The 21,434-nt window shown below is 48.7% G+C and overlaps 6 protein-coding genes across 7 annotated transcripts; 2 read left to right on the top strand and 4 right to left on the bottom strand.

Annotated features, from left to right (window-relative positions):
• Window positions 1-671: 671 nt before the first annotated feature.
• On the top strand, window positions 672-2,094 carry DFL_007939 (uncharacterized protein; the record flags this gene model as incomplete). The annotated part of the gene is made up of 2 exons (XM_067637598.1): window positions 672-791; window positions 874-2,094. 2 exons carry the CDS (start codon window positions 672-674, stop codon window positions 2,092-2,094), a joined length of 1,341 nt encoding a protein of 446 aa, XP_067489099.1.
• A 363-nt stretch (window positions 2,095-2,457) lies between these two features.
• Window positions 2,458-4,526, bottom strand: DFL_007938 (uncharacterized protein; the record flags this gene model as incomplete). 2 transcript variants are annotated; one of them, XM_067637597.1, is made up of 4 exons in its annotated part: window positions 2,458-3,717; window positions 3,777-4,032; window positions 4,091-4,173; window positions 4,272-4,526. In XM_067637597.1, 4 exons carry the CDS (start codon window positions 4,524-4,526, stop codon window positions 2,458-2,460), a joined length of 1,854 nt encoding a protein of 617 aa, XP_067489098.1. The 2 variants fall into 2 exon arrangements, with proteins under 2 accessions (XP_067489098.1, XP_067489097.1); XM_067637596.1 differs by having other exon boundaries at window positions 3,777-4,173; window positions 4,429-4,526.
• A 1,412-nt stretch (window positions 4,527-5,938) lies between these two features.
• DFL_007937 (uncharacterized protein) lies at window positions 5,939-7,324 on the top strand (the record flags this gene model as incomplete). The annotated part of the gene is made up of 1 exon (XM_067637595.1): window positions 5,939-7,324. The coding sequence occupies one exon, from the start codon at window positions 5,939-5,941 to the stop codon at window positions 7,322-7,324; it is 1,386 nt and encodes a 461-aa protein (XP_067489096.1).
• Window positions 7,325-8,751: 1,427 nt separating this feature from the next.
• Window positions 8,752-11,872, bottom strand: DFL_007936 (uncharacterized protein; the record flags this gene model as incomplete). The annotated part of the gene is made up of 2 exons (XM_067637594.1): window positions 8,752-11,130; window positions 11,201-11,872. 2 exons carry the CDS (start codon window positions 11,870-11,872, stop codon window positions 8,752-8,754), a joined length of 3,051 nt encoding a protein of 1,016 aa, XP_067489095.1.
• Window positions 11,873-16,549: 4,677 nt separating this feature from the next.
• DFL_007935 (uncharacterized protein) lies at window positions 16,550-17,066 on the bottom strand (the record flags this gene model as incomplete). Its single annotated transcript, XM_067637593.1, has 2 exons — window positions 16,550-16,882; window positions 16,983-17,066. The coding sequence occupies 2 exons, from the start codon at window positions 17,064-17,066 to the stop codon at window positions 16,550-16,552; spliced, it is 417 nt and encodes a 138-aa protein (XP_067489094.1).
• A 1,823-nt stretch (window positions 17,067-18,889) lies between these two features.
• DFL_007934 (uncharacterized protein) lies at window positions 18,890-20,437 on the bottom strand (the record flags this gene model as incomplete). The annotated part of the gene is made up of 3 exons (XM_067637592.1): window positions 18,890-19,880; window positions 19,956-20,189; window positions 20,256-20,437. 3 exons carry the CDS (start codon window positions 20,435-20,437, stop codon window positions 18,890-18,892), a joined length of 1,407 nt encoding a protein of 468 aa, XP_067489093.1.
• Window positions 20,438-21,434: the final 997 nt, after the last annotated feature.

The following is a 21,434-nucleotide window of genomic DNA, read 5'->3' as shown; positions in this document are numbered from 1 at the left end:
TTCTGCAAACCTAGGCTGAGTTCTAGCTTAGTTGGCATTATAAATTTAATGAACCTATATATATCTTTAAGGTATATGCTCAAGTAATTACAATCACGCGGTGACAGGACCCATGTATGCAAACATCGTTCCGTCCCGGCATTTCTCCGACAAAATGTTTATAAAGGCCAAATGAATGATATATTATAAATCTCAAAAACCGACCGGCCATGGCATTACGAGACAACCAAAACCCCATTCATGCAGCCTGATTGCGACTGAAAATAGATCTAAGTTAGAGAATATCAATATAGCATCCTCGATTTCGCTATTCACCACCAACTTAAAGTAGTTACCTAAAGTTTCATCTCCATAGTTCCATCTAGCAGCCTTGCACTGCCACACTCTAAATTATAAACGTTAAACCATGTTTTCCAAAAACTAGGCCTACCGAATTCTAATGACATGCTCGATTTCAGAAAAGATTTAAGCTCAACGAAATGTAGACTTCGGAAACTCGATCTCACGAGTACTTACATGTCTTTCCGTCTCGAACCTCGGGTACACCCTTCCATGGATCTATACCACCGCGCCCGAACATTAACATTCGAGGTTCCTCACCCCCGCAGAAAAATACAACATCTACAACGCAAACTATCTATTGTTTCCATTTCGGTAACATAAAAACATCCATGTCGACGACAACGACGCCTTATGTCCCCTTATACGGGGACTACTATCCAAGGGACCTCGAAGATCTTTTAAAAGAGTCACAGGAGGTTTACAAAAATTTACCGGAGAGGCCGGACTATGTATGTTAATTCCCCTTCTTTCCTTCCGTCTTTCGGTTATAAATTTGAGAATAATTCTAATACCAAAACCTCCATATCGCAGCCTGAAAAAACCGTCCCAGAAGGCTGGCCCCCTTCCCTCCCCCCCTCTCCTATGCTCTGGGACCCCTCAACCTTCCCAACCTCCCCCTCCGAATACACCATCCAAATCTCCCCCTCCGAACTCACCGAAATCAACACCGCCCTCTCCCTCCTAAAATCCCTCTCCCTCACCCCCTCCGAAATCAACAAAACCACTTTCTCCCTTCTAACCCTCGGCCCGCGCCTCGAAGCCGCGTGTGAATCCGTTCATTTAGGACTGGGAATATGCTTTGTAGAAGGTATTCCGAGTGAGGAGTATACCGATGAAGAGAATGTATTTATCCTCCTCGGAATCTCCTCCTACTTCGGAGAAACTCGCGGACGACAACGGGACGACGGCGCAAGATTAATCCACATCTTCCACGCCCACTCCCACTCCCTCCCCCCCAACCCCACCCCCCTCTTCAACAACCACGCCCAAGTCTTCCACAACGACATGGCGACCGACATCCTCTGCATGTACTGTCTCTCCCCCGCTTCCTCCTCGGGCGGCTCGAACTCCTACGCCTCGCTTTACAAAATCTACAACTACCTCGCAGAACACAATCCGGATGTAATCCATACGCTCGCAGCACCGGACTGGCCGTTCGATACGTACGGTTATAACCCGCCGTTTCATACCAGGCCGCTGTTGTTTTATACCCCCCCGGATGATGAAGAAGATGAAGAGGGGGATGGTGGGAGTGAAGATGGAGACCGCACGCCCCGTGCATCAGTTCTAAACCCCTCCCCATCATCCTCACCTCCACCCCCCAATCCGCAAAAGATGGGTCGAATCTTAGCATCCCTCTCCCCCCGCCAACTCTCCGGTTCCAAAGTCCACCCTCGCCCCACCTCCATCCCGCCCCTAACCTCCCGTCAACGACACGCCCTAACCCTCCTCGAATCCCTCTCCCAAAAATTCAGCATCACGCACACGTTATCCCGGGGTTCGTTCGTTTTTCTGAACAACCTCTCGATCTTACACAATAGAACTGCATATTTCAACGATCCCGAAGTACCGGTTGAGAAGCATAGACACCTGATACGACTGTTCTTGAGAAACGAGGATTTGGCGTGGAAGACGCCTAGGGAGTTGTGGTTGGATTGGGGGAGGGTTTTCGGGGAGTTTGAGGGGGTAGGGGAGAGGTGGGTTGTTGATAAGGTTAGGGATTATAGGGAGCAGCAGAGGGGACGGGGATGACGGCCGGGGCGGAGATTAGTGGTTAGGGGACGGTAGTAAAAGTACTAGTCCGTGGGGCGAATATAGAGCAGTCACTCATCATATATAACGAACGGTATCCCCCACAGTTAACATGATAATCCAAAAGTCTGTTAATATTTAACAAGCATCGGGACTTTTTCTTCCCACTCCATTGGTCCAACCCACCATACAAATCAATCAAATCAGTCAAAGAATAAAAAGACACAAAAGTGAGTTCAATCCGCTCCTATCCAATGTAATGCATGGCGTTCGTAGTGTGTTAAAGTCCTCGATATCAATAAAAATATGTGATCCAACCTCCCAAAGAAAGAAACGAAAGCAAGTCAGCTCCGGACGAAAGAATCACGCCTCCTCAGGCAACCACTCCCTCCAGAACCCCCACGCCAACCTCCCCGACCCCAACGTCTTCACCCCAACCAACGCCTCAACCCCCTCATCCCCCTCCGCCGCCAAAAACATCTCCTTCGTAATCGCAGTCCGCTCCTCCTGTTTTCCCACCATGGCCGGCCATAACACTCCAACCCCATCACCACCCAGCGTAGCCTCATATGTCACCATCCCTTCCTCCTTCAGTGTCTCCTCAACCTTCAATTTCTTCGCCTCATCGCCAGGCATCTGAATAGGTTTTAATACCGAGAATGCGCATCCACCGCCACCTGCTCCCGTTAACTTCGTCCAACCGATTCCACTTCCGTCGACGATTTGTCGGACTCTCTCGAGTTTTGGATGGCTGACGCCCAGGCTAACTAGGAGACCGTGGTTAATCCTAACCAACTCGCCCAGTCTAGTAAGGTGACTATCGTCCGGTCTAAAATGCTTGTTATCAAGTAACATCATCGCCTCCGCCGTCACGTTATCAATAGCATCGAGCATCAACCCGCAAGTCGTCGGATGTGAATTTCTCAACCCATGGACCGCAGCGACCAACTCCGCCGTTCTTCTCGGTTGATTAGTATTAACCAACATCAACGGCAACTCCGGGAAATACTCTAATCTTTTCACTTCCGGTGGTTTCGAATAATCCCCCCGACGGAATAATACGGCTTTACCACCTGTCGCAACGGTATTGTCGACTCCGGAAGGATTTCCGTGAATACACATTTCTCCAACGAAAGCCCAGTCGTTGATACGTTTTAATTGGCGGGTACATTCTTCTTCGAACAACTTGGCGGATGGACGGACTAGCATTCCTGATTGTAAATGAAGCGCCGCAGAAAGGCAGACGGTGATACTCGCTGACGATCCGAGGCCGGCACCAATCGGGATGGTACTTCTCAGCGTAAACACCGAAGCAGGGGAATGCTTCGATCCGAGGCAGAGGTAGACGTAGAGGAAAGCTGTGGCAGCGGAGTGGTACTTGTTCACTATGGGGGCCAACGAAGGTTGCAGGGCTTCGAGGAGTTCGGGATCGAGGGATGTGACGGTGTCGAAGTGGATTCGCTTTTTGGTGGGGGAGTTGAAGAAGTCCCAGGGTAGGGATTCGATGTCCCAGGTGTGGTTTAGGTCTATGTCGGCGAGGTGGAGGGTTACGGTGCGGTTGTCGCGGGGGAGGTGGTGGACGTGGAGGTAGGAGCGGAGGGAGAGGGCGGCGGCTATGGCGGCCTGCGTAGCTTCTCATTAGCTGTGATTCATCGAGGTAGGGAAAGTGAGGTGAAGGGTACCTTTCCATGGACGACAGCATGCTCGCCGTACATGATCACCTTTGCAGGCGCAGAGACCATAAAGTCGGGTAATTCAGGTTCCATCCTCTTCATATACGACAAACTTCTCGTCCGCGATAAACTTCTAGTTCGACCGCTCAATCCTGTTCCGGCGGGTTCGTTGGAGGTGAAAGGAGGTGTAGAGTTTTGTAGAGTTTCCGATGCGACAGAGGTAGATTCGGTGGCGGTCGACGCCAATCCTCGAAGAAACTCCTGGCTAAGCGGTTGACGAACGTGGGAGGGAGCACCACCACCCGCACCGGCGGTATAAATACGTGATATCGACCCAGAAGACGAGTTCTTTCGATGGTGATGTTGGAAGTTCAAAGGAGCAATTGGCATAGGCAAAGAAGATTTTCTAGGAAGTTCGTTAGCTATAGCTCTTCCTCTTCCACTGTCGCGACGCTGAAGAGACGGCAATGTTGGCGGCGCAGCTGCTGTTCCAACGCTGCTCACGGGGGGTCTATAGCTCGCGCTCTCGCCGGCTGTCGAGGAGGAAGAGCCATTGACGGGTAAAAACTCGGCATCCGGTATCAGAGATAGCGAAAGAGACCGGACTCCGTCCAACAGGTCGGAATCAGGACCGTTGGCCGGCTCCTGTGCGTCGTAGTACCTGGAGACTTCGCTTTCGGCGCGTTTTCTAGACGGCGAGGCGACCTCGAGGAAGTCTCTGTCGACCGCCATCTGTAGGTCTTCGTGCGACACGGGCATTGCGGAATCCTCCTGCGTCATCTAATACTGTTGTATCTTCTTTCAGGTCGTAGGCTTTAAGACTAAGATGGTTAGTCGGTTAGTAGATGTTATCAAAGAAACAACGATAATGCGGGAGACTCGTCGTCTTTGTCGTCGACACGCAGACACACGAGATCGGACGAAACAGCAATAACTCACATATGCTTCCACACGTCAATTGCCACAGACAATACCGATATTGAAAGAAATAATATGATACCCGGCGAAAATAATTTTTGTGAAAATGTTGAAAAGAAAGCCTTTAATTAAGAGATATAGATAGAAATATAGGAACAAGGTAATTGGATACAGAAAACAAGGAGAGAAAGGATAAAGATAGAAATATGTAAAGGTATAAAGGCCCAGAACCACTGTTTGCGAGTGGCTCCTCTCCCTCCGACGGACAGACCAGACCAGGACAAGGGAGAACAGAACAGGGGCTGGCTAAAGCCCAACCAAATTCACACCGGCCCACCGCAGCCCGCTTGACCGTCTGCCCCGAATTCCCCATTACTTACCCCATTCCATAGCACATCCCCCTACGTCTGATACCTGTGTATCCAGGAGAAGGAAGAACATGACGTCGTGCGACCCTCCTTTGTTAAACGACGAGGGTCAGCTGCGGACTGGTCAAGGTTGGGCTTTGTGTTCTGGCGAGCAGCAAACCAACAGCAGGTTTGTCAGGCTTTCTCGGTGCCGGAACGGCCGTTTTGCTCGATTGGCTGAAGCAACCTCTTTCTCCGCTGAGGCGAGAATGCGCAATGATGCACCCATCAGATCATAATGATGGGCCTGTTAAGTCGTTCTGACTGGACCAGACGACTCCGGAGTAACTCCCTAAGCGATCCGACAACTTGTGCTTTTCAGGTATGATATGGTATTCGGCGTCCTTTGCTACATTCTTTGGTTACTAATAGAATGTATCAGGCAGTTAGTCTTGATGTCTCTACCATGACCGTGGGGACGGGTACTATTGGTCTGGGCTTGGACTGACCCGGCTGCAAGGTACATACCATCTTCGGCCAAGCTCCGAACCACTGTGCAGACCTGCCTTAACAAACATCCATTGACAGAAGGCCTATTATCGCCAACTAATTGGCTTCCACGGAGTATGGAGCACATAATATCGGGGGTCGGTGGGGTTAACTGGGTAATTGGTTAAGAAGGCGGTTGGTGATGATAGGTACATGTACCTCTCTTGGGAGGGTCGGCTATAAGCCTTAAACCCGACTACACCAGCCACACATACCCTCGCCGCATTGTGTACCCGTGGCGGTGTAATCTGTGGCTCACCAGTCGCACAGCTCGAAATTTTCCACACCAAAAACCTGCATCGCGACAACTTTAACCTCCCATCTCCCAACCTCACCGCCACCCACGTATCCTCCACCATGTCCTCCACAATGGACGTCGACCCTCCCACCACCCAAATGATCCAAATCAATCTTTCAACCCGCGATCCCACCCTCTCAATCCCTCTCCAACCCCTCCGGATCCCCACAAACCTAAAACGCTATGGCCTCTCAACCCTCGTAAACCACCTCCTCGACACCCCCAAACCGATCCCCTTCGACTTCCTCGTCGACGGCCAATACCTCCGTACTTCTATCGACGAATACCTCACGCTCGCCGGCCTCAGTTCCGAAAAGCCGTTGGATGTGGAATACGTTCGGTCACAGTTACCACCTACTTATGTCGGAAGCTTCGAACAAGATGATTGGATATCCTCCGTCGATATCTCATCTTCCCCGTCGCCCACGATCCTAACGGGCTCGTTCAACGGAACCGCACAAATAACCTCTCTGTCGGGCGAAATCCTCGCAAAGACAGTACCGATGCACACTCAATCCATAAAATGCACAACCTGGATCTCCCACTCATCGACAGAAGCATCATTCCTAACCGCCGGCCTCGACCGCACCATAAACCTCTGGTCCTACACCCCCTCCCAATCCCCAGACACCCAACCCGTCACACCTTCAACAACTTACATCTCCCACAAATCCACCATAACCTCTCTCTCCTACTCCCCTTCAACATCCCAATTCCTCTCCTCCTCCTCGGACCACACGATCGCCCTCTGGTCCACCGACTCCTCCCTCCTCCCCACCGTCTCAACTCCCCAATCAACAGCATTCACCCGAAAACGCCGACGGACAACCTCAAAACCACCGGCTACCATCAAAAAAGGCCCGTTAGCGGTATTAACCCCCCACGCCGCCCCGGTGTCCCAAGTCCTCCATTCCAACGACCCGACGGCAGCCTACTCCATCTCATGGGATAAATCAATCATAACCCATGATCTAATAACCTCCCAACCCGTCTCAACCCGTACCACGAACCATCCACTCCTTTCAGTCACAACTCTCCCAACCTTATCCCTCCTAGCAGCCGGCTCCTCAGCTCGCCACATAACCCTCCACGACCCACGCGAATCCTCAAAAACAATATATACGGCAGTATTAAGAGGCCACGCAAACGGCGTCGTCAGCCTCGTAAATTCCCCAGAGAGTGAATATGTATTCGCAAGCGGCAGCCACGACGGAACCGTTCGTATCTGGGACGTTAGAAGTGTTTCCTCTTCCGATGGGGACGAAGGGGAGGGGAAGAGCGGGAGTAGTTTATTCGTGATCAAACGTGAAAGCGGGAGTGGGAAGGTATTCGGAGTGGATTGGAGCAAAGACGTGGGATTGGTCAGCGTGGGTGAGGATAAGAAGATACAGGTTAATAGAGGGGAGGGGATGGCGGACATGGAGGTTATGGATCAATCAAAATAATACTTTTACTTTTTACCATGGAGAGGAAAGGAGTGTACGATACTTTGAGTCTTTGAGCCATGCATTTTGTAGAGATAGTTATCAAAAGTTATATCGAAGTTTCATACAGCTTACACATACACGTACCCGTTTCCTCGAAAACATCAAACACGGAACGTCCGGATGAGAAGTAAGAACTATCGAGGGTACCGAAAGTTATGAATTGCCACCCCACACCACCTTATATACACCACATTATCCCACAACCTCAATCAATCAACCGACAAATCAACAAAGTTAGCTGAATCCCAAAGAAACCCAATAGCCAGGATGCAAAAAAGGATACGCTGGGGAAGTAGAAGACGAAAAGGAGGATAAAAACGAAAAGGGAAAAAAACAGCCTGCAGGCTACCAAAAAACTTGGAGGGAGAGGAAGTCAACACACAATCGCACTACCTTTAAGATCTTTCGCTACCTATTCAACACTCCCAGCTAGAAACCAAGAATAATGCCGAAGCGCTAGCAGCAGCAGAGAAGAATAAGAATACTTGGAAACGTCAAAGACGAAGTAAACTAGAAGAAAGGGCTAATGGATTAAAAACTTGAAAAAAAAAAAGATGAGTTTATAGTAAAAAGAGATGCCAATCGAAAGAAAAGAAAAAAACCCGCTATGAATAACGGAAAACGAGAAAAGAGAGGACCTCCCTTTAATCTACTTTCCTTCATTTCACTTCCCACCCTCGTTCCAACAAAAAAAAGACGACAAGCTAAAAACAACAGACGCAATGCAAGAGAGTAAAAGAAAATATGCATCGTACAGCTGTGACGGTTTCGGAGAGTGCGTGAGAGTCAGAGAGAAAAGGCTATGTTATGAATGAGATGTAGCGAAAAAAAAAAAAAAAGATGCTGGATGACACCCAGAGAGAGGTGGGAACATTGTACATGAAAAATGAGGGTAAAGAAAAAAACAGAGCTAAAATTAGATAAAGATTTCAAGCTTGCGCACACTGGGAAAAGAAAAATTACAAAATTAATTTGTCAACCCTCCAACGATTCCTACTTTCCCTAGCCCTTTCCCTCCCCTTATCATTTTTGATCTTCCCTCGATCCCCCTTCATTAAGATATCCTTCTGGCTTCGGCGGATGGTTTTGCAAAAGAAAAACGAGATGCTGAACTTTTTTTACCCGTTGTTATGATTGATGGTGGTGGTGGTTGTTTTTAAAAATTATACTGCGGTACAGGCTGATATCCGAATTCCGGCAAAACGAAAATGCGAAAAATGTACAGAAAAGGCGTAGAAAAAAAAGGTGTCCATGTGTACGTGAAGGAGATTAAAACCATCAAAGTCGTATGAATTTGTAAACATAAAGTTGTCCCCCCCGAAAAGTCGTTCGTTGGTAAAGGATGTCCGTTCGAATTCGTGCTCACGTCAAAGGATGCCACCGTTTTAGTTGCCACCGAATTTCAGCACACTTCGAATGCCAGTCTCCTTCTTCTTCCTCCATGTCTCCTTCTTTTCTTTCTTCTTATTGGCCATCTCTGCCCATCCGTCTTCGTCATCGCTGTCGTCCTTGGGGGCAAGGGCGGTCTTCAAACCGGACGGCGGTGCAGCAGAGACCAGGGTTCTAGTCCTATCACCACCCCCGCTGCTGTTTCCAGACCCCGTTTGGTATGTTACGGGTCGGTATCTCGACGGCTGCCCAATGTTGCTCCGCTCGCTGGGTGCAATCGACGGTGTATACCCTGGCTGCATGAAAGTCGGCAGCGTGCTAGACCTGGTATGGCCGTAAACCGACCCAGCGTATCCTGGGCTCAAATTCGAACCAGGTGTCTGGGGTGATTGCTGCTGAGGCATCAAACCGGGCCCGGGCTGGAAATGTGGCACGGAGCCGGTGTCCACCATGCTCATCGCTCTCTGCCCTGGCATCATCATATTTGGCATAAGACCGCTACCTCCCATCATACCCATTCCACCCATTGGCGATGCGTTCGGCATCATTGGCATCGAACCAGGCATGCCCATCATCATTTGCTGCTGCTGCTGCTGCATTTGCATCCACTGCATCTGAAGCTGCATCATCTGAGTCATCTGATTGGCCATCTGCAACTGAGCGTTCTCGCCCGGGGATGGTAGCGGCGATGGAATCGGGGCGGGGGACATCATCGCTTCGTTGTAGAATGGAGCTTGCTGAGCTCCACCCCGACGGGCGGCTCTGAGCTCCTCGTCGCGCACAATGTTTCCGATCAAACCGGTTGGGTAACGCCCCGGAGGTGACGGCCGGGGTTGCTGCGGAGGGGGGATAAACTGAGACTCGCGCTGGCTGCCACCGTATAGCGATGACGGGGCCATCGAGACCCTATTCGCCGAATTAACCAAGCCAGCACCAAAGTACGGATCGGCCGGTAGATGTCTGGCGAACGGGGGGAGGTTGGTGGTGGAAGAATTATCGTTGAACTGGGTGGTTCCGGAGACCGAGCGCAGGTTCGGAGAGGAGTTCGAGTTGGAGAGTCTGGTCGGAGGTCGGCCTGTCGCTTTGCTGGGGAAGCCGTGAGCCATGAGGATGCCCAATGGGACTTCCTCATCCTCGCCATCAGACTTATCACCGGCGGAGCTTGGGGAGGAGATGCTAAGATGGGGCATGGGAGCTGATAGGGATAGCATCGGAGTGCTATTCGAGGCCCCCTTGTTCATCATCCCAAGGTTGTTCGTCTGGAGATTCGTGGTATCGGTGCCGTGGGATCCGGTGATTTTCATCATCTGCTGGCGATACACAGACAGATGGGCGTCTTGCTTTGCGCGTTGCCTGGCCTGCGCTCGCTGCCGTTCCAATTCGTCATCGTCCTCGGACAGATCGCTTTCCGAATCATCGTCACCCTTCTTTCCGTTCCGTGCTTGGTATTGCCTCTCCTCCTCTTGCTGTGCCTTATACCTCTCAAACTGAGCCTTGGTGAAAACTTTTCGCGGCTGTTTTAGACGATCGGACTCTCCGGCCTCAAAAGAAGACGCAATAGCAGCGTCTCGCATCAGAGTAGCCGTCAAGAGGTCGTCCGATTCCGCTCTCGCAGGCTGAGGCCGCCCCTTCGGTGCGGATCTCTGAGATTCCGAATCGCTGAAAAGATTGTCTTGAGGTAACAAGGCAGGCGCGGTTTTGACACGTGGGAGCTTGGGAGGCGAGGAAAGGGTGACTGTCGTGGTTGGGATGGGGGGTGGTGGTGGGATGTTGATCTTTTCCTCCTTTGGAGACGTATCCGAACCCTTAGAAGATGGCAATTCTTTTCTCTTTATGGTTGACGCTGGGGAAGTCCTGGTCGAGTCCTGGCTTCCGGTCGAGCTCGTGGTGGTTGGCCTCTTCCCCAGTCCAATCGATCTCTTCACGTTTTCCTTGATATCCGGTCTCGGCGCCCTTCCTGTTTGCGGTGGCGTAACTAGCGAATCCATCGATTCGACCTTCAACGGAAGTGTCGAAGCTGGCGTCAATGTCCGATTGTGACGCGGTTGGTAGTTCTCCTGCTTCGGTGGCGGCGCCGGTGGTCCGGGCGATGGCGACTTCTCTCCGGACATTAAAGAATCTTCTTCTGTATCTTGCCGAGATTCCCAGGGGTACATGCCGTTTTTAGCTCCTGGTGATAGCCTTGTATTCCCAATCTTGGGGCTGGGCAAGGAAGGGGCTACTTGTGTCTGATAATGAGAACTGACGGCGGACGGGTAGACGTCTTCGTCATCACCGTGAATTCTCGAGTCGAGAAACCTCTTGGCTTGCGGGGTACCCGAGTTCACCGACTTTGGTGGTGGAACCGGAGGTACAGGGTCGACCGGCGCGTCCTTCTATTATTAAATCACGTTAGATCCGATCCTGCAAAATATCCAATGCTGTAATTCAGACAAGAGTCCTTACAGATGGAATGAAAAGGCTGGTGGCAGCCTTGGGTCCCACTGCATCTAACAATCCGATTGCCGACATTCGCTTTCCGTCCGAGGTAAACTTAAACATATCATCTCCAAACAACGGCTCCGAATCCAGTGCTGTTTCCAACCTTGGAGGCTCTGCTAGCTTGAAAGGACCCGAAGAAGGTCCCTTCGACATGGGACCAGCTTTTGAGTTCTGCCACCCTCCCCTGGAAACAGGCGCGGCTGTTCCGTAAGCCATAGGGTCTTTCAAGCTCATGCTATCGGAAACGGCGTAACCGGTGCGGTAGTGGTCCTCCGTAGAGGGTGGAGTCCTCGGGATATCGGCAGACGAGGGCAAAGTTGAGCTCGACGACTGCCTATCCGAGGCATAATACCCCGTCCCACTGCTCCCACCACTATTGCTGTTACTCCTGCTGGCCGAGGAGGAGCCGGTCGAGTCTCCGTACTTGAGATGTGTAGAGTATCCCTGTTGGTACTGTGGCTGGGGATATTGGGGAAAGTGTGATCGGTTCTGAGGTGCCGGTCTTTCAATCTCGTCGAAACTGAATTGACTGTTACCACGAGGAGCACCTGGAGATTCGGGTTCGGCAGCTTGGTAGGTAGCGTCTAAAGAATTACCAACGGACTTGCGACGGAATCGTGGAAGTTTGATAGGCATATGGTTGGTTGGAGGTGATTACCCCTGACTTTGGGAAAATGGGATGTATATATTGATAAGATGTGTCGTGAAACCGACAAAGGGGTATAGGGATTGGGAGAGAAAAAAGAAGCTCGTACTTTTCGTTCCGAATCCTAAGAGTTTGGGAGGTATCTTAGATTCCAAGACCAGGATAAGGATGCGGTTAGGTCCCAAGAGTCAAGAGTGTGTGTGAGCGGAAGGTATTAGGTAAAATGATCCCTGGCTCAGAACGAGTGCAACATCGAATGTCTTTCCCAACAAGCTGGCCTGGCGAGTGATAGTGTGTACGTCTACGTGATATATAGGGAAGGAGTGGTAAAAAAAGGGCGAAATCGGTGAGTGGCGACAGGAGACAATCGTAAACCGTGAGAAGCACGATCCAAGACGTCAAAGACCGGTGGCAGGATATTTGGTTTTTGGTTTGGGAGTATGTACGGACAGATGCACACAATACGCCTCCTGAAAGAATATTAGACCATTGTTAGCTTAGTGTATTCCCTAAACAGACTCCGAAGGATTCCGATGCGAACAGAAGAGAAACAAGGATGCGAAAAGATTGGCAGGATGAAGCACTTGAGAATTGAGGTATGGAGGCAGCGATGAGAACGAGGGGAGGGAGGTTGGAACGTTGGTTGATGGAGATGATGATATAAAAGATGAAGTGAGGTGAGGTGAGGTGAGGAATGGACGACTGGGAGAAGCCGCAGAGCTACTTTTGGCCGGCTGGCTGGCAACCACCAGCAGCGAAAATATGCACCAAACCCGTCGAAATCCAAATCGAAAAAAGGGACCGAACCAACTGCACTGCATGCACGCACCAAAATATGACCGTTTGACGGCAAGGAGTCCCTAATGGAAATTAGGGTGAGGCAAAGCAAAGGGAGAGGCAGAAAAGTTTTTAAAAAAATTAGAAACAACTAAAAAAGAAGCACCGTCTTGAATCCGTTCCTGCTTCTGCTTCTACCGACCTTCAAAGAGGCATGTAGATAGACAGACAGAGACACAAACAGAAACAACCGACGACGGAGAGGGAGAGAACAGGTGAGAAGGGAGGAGAAGAAGAAGGGGGAAAAAAGAAGGAAAGAAGAGAAGAAGGAAAAGAGAGAGCCAACTTCTTGATAATGTAATATGTAATTGTAATTGTGATTGTAATGAGCTGAACAACGGAGTGAGAGTAACAACTGCGCTACACTTTTTCTGCTTCTGCTTCTGCGCTGACCGATCTGGGTTTTCCTGAAGCTGGGACGGATATAAGCCACAAATAATCTCCCTCGAAAAGTGGAGGAGAACGGAAGGGTGAGAAACAGGAGAAAACAGAGCGCACTGGGGTGCAGGGCTGGGTGACGAGCACGCTATTGGCGCCCAGAGAACAACCAAACCCTTTGCAGACACTAACGCCAGATCTGGGGAATGAGACGTGTTTCTTTGCGAGCAAGCGACTGGCTGTTGAAGATGCAAGTGTTTGACAGGAGTCAATGCATTGCAACGAGGGCAATACAAGGAGTGTCGCGAGTATCGCCTCTTTTTCTCTTTGCGGTCCGATTGATTGATCCAAAGATAACCGTCTTAAAATCTCAAATCATATATCTCCATTGACATATATCAGGTATTGATTGTTTGCATGCTTCGTCGATTGATTGATATCGATTTGATCGGGATGACGATGAACCCGCCGCCGGATTGCGAAATTGAGACCAAGGCAATCTGGGTGAATGCGGAATGGAGTGGAATGGAGCCAGGAACAGGCCTCAAGACGTGGAGGAGGTTGGTCGGATTGGTAACACTGCACCGCACCGCACCAATGCACAAAGGGAAAAAAAACCAACCAGGGGAAAGACTTTAAGACCCACCGGCAGAACCTCTAAACGGAATGATGCCAAACAAAACTGCAATTGCAATTGACCTACCCTACCGGAACTTGATTGATATGACAAGTACGTAAATTACCGAGTTGCGACTGCGACTGTGGCTTGTCGTGTCCTGTCTTGTCTTGTCCAATTGATATCAAATATTTGAATCCTTTTTCATATATCGAGGGGTCTCGAGGCTACGCAATATCGTGGATAACAGAGCGTGGAGTCCGACCGTGTTGTGTGGCGTGTGCGACGAAACGACGTCGGGTAGACCGTCTATCACTGGGTGTCTGTCGATCGTGTAGTCCCTTTTTCCCGAGTCGTCTACTCTTCTCCGGTGGGCCCAACGTTGACTGTTAGGGGGTTGTCGGTTCGGTAGGTACCCCCGCCAATACCCAATAAACAATAACAACAACTCCGACCTAGCTTGTGCACTGGCTGGCGGTTCAAGATGCTGCCGAGATTGCCCGACGACTATAAAAAGTAACACGATCAAGAAGGAGGTTTGTGCCTCAGCAAGAGAAAGAGAAGAAGAAAAAATAGTCGTCAAACGAGAAATACCAAACCCAAGGAACAAGTTCAGGAGACAGGTACAGAACCAAAGAAAGAAAGAAATTTTACCAAACTACGATGTGTCAAAAAGGGAAAGACGACGAGCTTCTAAAAAGCGAATGGTCGGATCAAGCGACGAAAGATGTCCGTACTGTACAGGGCTGAGCGAAGGAATAGGGTACGGATATAGAACGAGCGTGAACGACAAGAAAAGGAGGACGACGCTGACGCTGAACGAGTGGGTTGGGCTGAGGCGGCGAGAGCTGATTTGTGGGGGGGAAAGAAGAAGAGAAATGAGAAAGATATCGGGATCTCATGTTCAAGTTCATTCACCTAACGGCCATAATAATGCCTTGTTGGGCCTCTAACCCGCCACTAACCTACCGTCTATAGTCTACATGCTTGTTGCTTGCCCAAAGGTTTTTTCCTCTGCCCTACTAAAACTTGCTAAACTCGCTCCGATCCCATAAACCATGTCACTTCTGCTTTCAACCAGGAGGAGGTGACGGGAAGCGCAGGAGCTTTAGTTCTGGAGGCGAAATTTACAGCAGGACTGAGAGAAAAAGGAATATATCCTATGAAAAGGTCTCGGTCTTGTGCCAGCAAGATATCGACATCCAGCTGTCAAGTTTTGCTCGGTCCCCACCGACGAAAACATCAAACGAGTCCATCACACGATTAGCATTTTTCGAAGATTCCTCGAAAATCAAATCACTGAGCAATTGAGCAGTTGATAGGGAAAAACTCCACGGTCAACAACGGAACTTCGTCGCTCGGTCCAGCTGAACCGGCGCTCTGCTGCATAATTACAGTACTTTACCCCTGCAGCCGATTTCCGTGAACCTACGGACGCCACAAGCCCCGGTTCTTGATTAGTGGGGGAAAAAAAAGCTCAACATCTCTGTGAAAAGTTCGTGATGCTGAAGTTTTGCACACCAAACTGTGATGGGCCAGAAGACCCCACTGGCGGGAATCCACAAGGACCCGCTATCGGTGTGTGACAGTGAATCCTCAAGTGACAAACTGTTTCCCTTGGGTGTGATATCAGGGTGCGAAATCACGATGATTACTTACACAATTGGAACCTTTGGGTACAGTATGGTTACCTCCGTTCCGTTCATGTGAACCTTTCTAACATGCCGATGTCGACAGCCATCTTTTTTTTTTTTTTTTTGCCTATAGACAGCTGCCCTTCTGCAATTCGGTCATAAGTATTCGCCACATCCTTCTTCAGCTACCCATCCCTGCGCCTTATCCGGCCAAGCCTTGTAAGCTCAAATTTTATACACGGTCAGGGGTGGCCGATCTTTATTTTAAGAAGCAGGGCCTAAGCTTCCCGGGCCGTCTTCTTGATTTTGTGTTCTACATACCACTATATGAAGATACTCACTTGGACGATAATCTGTTAGACAGAAAAACACGTGGTCCACAACCCTCTACATCATTCGTTTGCACGATCAAGGCTAAAAAAATTCTCGCAAGGGCCATTATGATTATTCCGTATGTCAGGGGGGCTATTCGATGCTATTATTTGTGATTGATGAAAGAGTGCACGGCAAAGTCATCCATATTAAAAAATTGGTGATAATCGAATTCTCTTATAGAAATCGGGTTATTAACGCCCCACCGATGTTGCAGCCGCTTAGCTGGTCCACGGCCGCCCCCATGTTCGATAGCGCCTGGGAAAAAAAAAAATCTTGGAGATGGTGCGAAATTGTTATCAAATTTCCACCAAAAGTATGCTTTTCTTCTAACCGAAGGCTTTCCGGCCTCTCCCACTCTACTATGTACATACTCCGTACTGCGTAGTTTTTGTCCAACCTCACCCTTTCCTTTCCCGCTGGAAACAATCTTTCTAGAATCCTACTTCTTTCGGAAATATACAAACACCGAAGAGGCGATAAAGATGCTTCATGAAAAGACTGTTAGATTAATGCGAGGGCGGGTAAAAGGAGAGAGGGGAGCTACTTTCTTATGCAAATTTTGCCCTCTCAAATTCTTAAATATCGATAATTTTTTCTATAAAAAATTTCTTATCCTTTGCCCCATATTCCAATCTCCATGCTTTTGATCCCCTCACGTGGCTGGTTGCCATGCTGAGGATTCGGATGGACAATTGCGCATCTCCCAAGTTAACCTCGTGGCATATGCCGCCTCAGTACCACCACGAACAGCCTATTGCTCACAACCAATCCACATGCACGTCATGTATTCCAAACGTTTCAAACACCCCTCGTACCCCTCCTGTGGCCTACCCCGCCGTCGTCATCCGCTTAATATTCGGATCTCCATAAACCTCCAATTGCCGTTTCCCCTTCCTTAACAAAAACTCTACGGTGTCAAAGTCCTTTCTATCCACTTCGACCGCATACTTTCGAAACTCCTGTGTAACAAATGATTTGAAATGTGTACGGCTATCGATGGGTTTGTGGTATACGGCTCGGAGGCAGGAGCGGTAGAGGGAGAGGACTTCACGTTGTAGACCGGTGTGGCGGGACATTCCGTGAGACCTTTTTTCCCGCAGCTCTCTCGATCTCCTCGACCGATGATTGAGAGCTGGGGTAGGTAGGTATGTAGGTGGGAGCTAAATGCGGGGTATTGTGATCGTGGTTAGCAGACGGTTTGACATGGCCGTTTGAGATATTTTCTTCGTGGTTGAAGAATTTTTTGAGTGAGGTGCCTACATTGATAGTGGAAAGAGGTAAAAAAATATGTTGGTGAAGCAAAGCGAAGTTTGCCGGGCCGCCGTTGTCGTCGTCATGTTGCATAAAACGACGTCAACTCGGGTACCTCGGCTTCAGATTCTAACGTTTGAGCTTCGGGAGCTATCCGTCAGCTCCACATGTGCATGCATAAGGCGATCCAGACAATGGTGCCCGTTTTTGAGTGGTTGGCTATCTAGGTACTTACTTAATCACTAAAAAAATAAAAATAAAAAAATTGAATTAACTACCTATATAATATGTTTTAATGGATATATTTTCTCGGATACCCCTGGCTCCTAAATCTTGGGAATTCGATAGTCTCCGTGCCGAACTTTGATGGCTTAACCTCGAAACTGATAAGAGCCAGAATTCGAAATTAACTGACATGATTCAAGATGACAATTACTTGGTTTCACAAGGCCGCATTCGGCCTGCCGACGATTGTCAAAATAAAACATGAGTTCGGAGCTCATAGAACTAAACCGAAAGCAACCTTACGATCTTGATAATCCAATACAAATCGCAATATAACGTTATCACGGGCATAGTACATACGTTTGTTTCGTAATATAAAACCGAGCTAGATCGTAGCTTCGACTTCCAGGCACTGTTTAACTAGATCTAGAGGTTATAGATCGCATTGTGCTAGTTAAAACGGACACACCCGTCGGATTCGAGGCTAACACCCGTCTACGAGTCTTCAACCAATTGCAATACGATCTGCAAACTACGTTTTAGCTATACTCAGCACCGATTGGCGGAAGCTAGATGAGCTTATATATGACAGATCGGTATGTCCTAGGCAACTAAGAGCGATACGGCCTAGTTGTTACCAATGAGGATTTAGGACGGGCTTTCACGGCTTCTATTTCCAACCCCACAAAAACGTCTCTTTGCCCCGCCTTGTTTTTTTTTTTGTATGTGAATGAATTTGGATGTAGGCGCTGTAATATCGTTGCATTCCGCTGAGCTCAGCCTTCCTTGCTTCTTGTTGCTGCTGCTATACCAGTACCTATATGTTGAAACCGTATAGCGGCGAGGTCGAGACTAGTATTATATAGCCCCGCAAATTGTGACTACTTCGTGGAGTCTAGTGTACGAGGTCAAGTCCCCATCACCCAAGCAAGTACCTATTACCTATACTATGACTTATCACTGGGTACGAGGCAAACTCACTTCTCTATAACGCTTATCCCCCAATACAGCAACTCATATTATATCATCGACCATGTCTATGCCCTGCCAGATGCCAGTGTCTGACATTTCTAAGGTGTTATGATGCAATAATATTAGCAACCTAATTGAATATCGATTGTCGGTATTCCGTGCGCGTGGCTTCTCGAGGACTCGAAGAGTTCGATGTTCGGAGGTATACCAGCACTCGATATAAAATACATACTTGCGTCTATAGGCAGATCTGAAATTTACAAGACCTAGGATTATTCGGTTTGCTTTTATTACGAGCATACTGTCGACAAGTCAGTAGGCTTGATTATTCGGTGTATGAACATATTTGTATTACTAGATTCCGTCGCGATCTGAGTAAGCCTGCTTGATCGGTTCGGCCCGTAAGGTAAAGTCAACTTGTAGGGTCAATTGATCAACCGTAGTTACGATTAGGAAACGTTTAGAGTTAGTCTTATGAGACGAGATTATGATCGATTGCGATTGGGGACTGCGATGCTTTATAGACGGACAAGTAGATGCAGTAACCCCTCAGGCCTAGCTTGGGTACCTACTTAAGTAGGTATTTATTGCTATCCTCGGACACTTGGAAATACCTAAACTTAAGACAGGAACCATAATATCAGATCATTCGAAATATATAGTACTCGCTTTCATGCTAACCATTACATCCCCAGGTATCCATAGGTATCCATAGCCCATCAATGCTTGCTCCTGTCAACAAAATTCATAACCTTATTCCCCGTCTTACTCCTCTCGAACCCATCTAAATCCTTCACAAACTCGACCTTAAAGTCATTTTCATTCCCGTTCTCCTCAAAAACGATAAAGAATTGCTTCAACCCCTTCACGATCTCTTCATTAGAAACAAAAGCTTCTTCGCCCGGTTGAACCGCATTCGGATCCGAACGATAAAGGCGAACCGTCAAAATAAGTGTTTCCTTCTCCGACAAGTTTTCCAACACGATTTGGTATTGCAAGACTCCCCATCCCTTTTGCTGTATCAATGCCTTGACCTTGTGGAATTCAAAGTACTCCCCATACCACTTGAAACTGAACCGACGGTCCCGGCCGTAAAGTCTAATAACCCGAAGATGTTGTGCAACTTCCTCTGGAATCTCGTCTGTAGCGGGGAAAGGTCTCGTACTCGCCAAATCACCGGTGATATATCGAATCAACGGATTCCTTAACCTCGATAGCGAAGTTTGAACCATAATCCCCTTCTCCCCATCAGGTACGGGACGAATCTCTGCTCCAGCTCCAGCTTCGTCAAGTAACAAAGGCGGCAGGATTTCAACCACCATCATTCTAGTATCATATATAAAATCCACACCGTCTTCATCCGGTTCTCCGGTTATTGAAAAGTTTGCGGTAGACCATGCACCTGCTTCGCAACTTCCATTTACCGAGCAGATCTTAGCATCTAAGACCGAGGACACGATTTTCCTTTGGTCCCGGGTTAGAGCGTCGGATGTATAGATCACTTTGTTGACTTTGACCTTTTCTCGTCGTTCCGCGGGGAGAGACGCCACAAGGTTTGCGAACGCAAGGACCTGGCTTCCGTCTCCTGCGAAGACGTTCGCACGTAGGTTGATTACGTGTTCTATAGCAGTCTCCCCTTGCATAGCTAACCCTCCGCACAAGACTGCACCGCCCGCCATTTCGAATAGCTCCGTCATAAGATCCAAGGCCCTGTCGGACAAAAAACATCAGTTATAAACTAATCCGGATGTACAAACGGATATTTCGAGATAAGAGTTCTACTACCGATATAGATATCCACATGCATGAACCGAGAAGACGACATCGCCAGGCTCAACAACCCCGCAAGTCCTGAGCAAAGTGGCTGCAGCAGCTCGGTGCCTTCTGTTTTCGAAGACATCCGTAGCGAACAGCATTGGCTTTCCACCAGAACCGCCACCGGTGACGCTGAGGTAAGCCGCTTTGCGGTAACTGTTTTCAGGGCTGTCATCCGCCCATAGACGGTTGATAGTAGGGTATCTAGCAAAAACGATGGTTAGCATGGGCGGGGTTTTAGAGCGGATAATTTGAGAATTGGTGACTTACAATGTTTCTTTCGTAGCCAATGGCAGCGCACTTAGGTTAACGCCATCGTTATCATTTTTGTCGATGCTGTTGGCGATTTCTATTACTTCTTCTTGGGTGGGGGGGTACTTGATGCCGGGGTTATAGAACGGATGCACTTTGGCTATCGCGAGGACCTGTTTTAATGAGTATCCAGTATCCATTCTGTCAATCCATCCACTGTTTCAATCTATAAATGTGGATACGTTTCGGTGCTATGTTCCTAATTTCTGAGGATCTGGGCTTTTTTGAAAAAAAATAAAAAATTTGGCTTGTGACGTTCGAGGCTATCGGAAAAGTAACAATTGGTTTCAATAGTCAAGATGATCTAAATTCTCCGGAAGCCATGGCACCAAGGCCATTTTATATGGCCATCCATCCCCGCCCCGCAGCCTCGATCCCTGATTCCCGATTTCGCAGATTCAAAGCTAGATCCTGCAAGGTTATACACAGAGTAAGGATTGGACGGCGGACCTTTCGTGCTCCTCAAGATGCAACTATCTAATGTTCTCATTGGACAAAAACCCCCCAAGGTTGCCTAGGTCCAACCAGCTACACCAACCATCAGTAAAAATTAGGCAGGTGCCGTCCTTCCCGCAACCTTTTTTCCCAGCCAGCAAGATTTTTTCTCTCGAGATTTGAAGCTTAAGATTCGCGGGGACAGATCCTAGCCGGTGCGAATCCCGGTCAATTGACCAATAGGAGAGCGATTCGGCGTAAATAGGAAGTCTTGAGGAGCCGAGAAAATGAAAAATAAGATGCCGCATCTGCGCGTGTTACGCGGAGGCTTCGTGCGTGAAAGCTGGTGCCTTCAGAGCTACATAACCAGATCGAGCTTGATCAATTGGATGGACATTTGATACCCACAACTTGCGCTTGGGGTAGAGCATAGACCTCAATTTTATATTTAGCACGGGCGATCGCAATTTCGTCTTGTTGACCAAAAGACTAGCTGCCTTGCATATAGAGAATCCGGGAGGTACGAAAGTAAGTACTTAGAAACAAACCGATACCGTCGGATCCATTCGAATCTAATTCTCGGCAGAAATTGCCTTCCCTCAGCACACGCAGGTGCGAGAATCGATATCCTGCAGCTGATCAACATTCCTGTTCCGATTCCTGCAAATTAATATGCAACGGCCCTTTCATGAATTCAAGGCT

Source organism: Arthrobotrys flagrans (assembly GCF_004000055.1).
Source record: "Arthrobotrys flagrans strain CBS H-5679 chromosome Unknown unitig_8, whole genome shotgun sequence".
Taxonomy (NCBI): Eukaryota; Fungi; Ascomycota; class Orbiliomycetes; order Orbiliales; family Orbiliaceae; genus Arthrobotrys; species Arthrobotrys flagrans.
The sequence above is the reverse complement of the archived record's forward strand: the minus strand, read 5'-3'. Positions and strand labels throughout refer to the sequence as shown.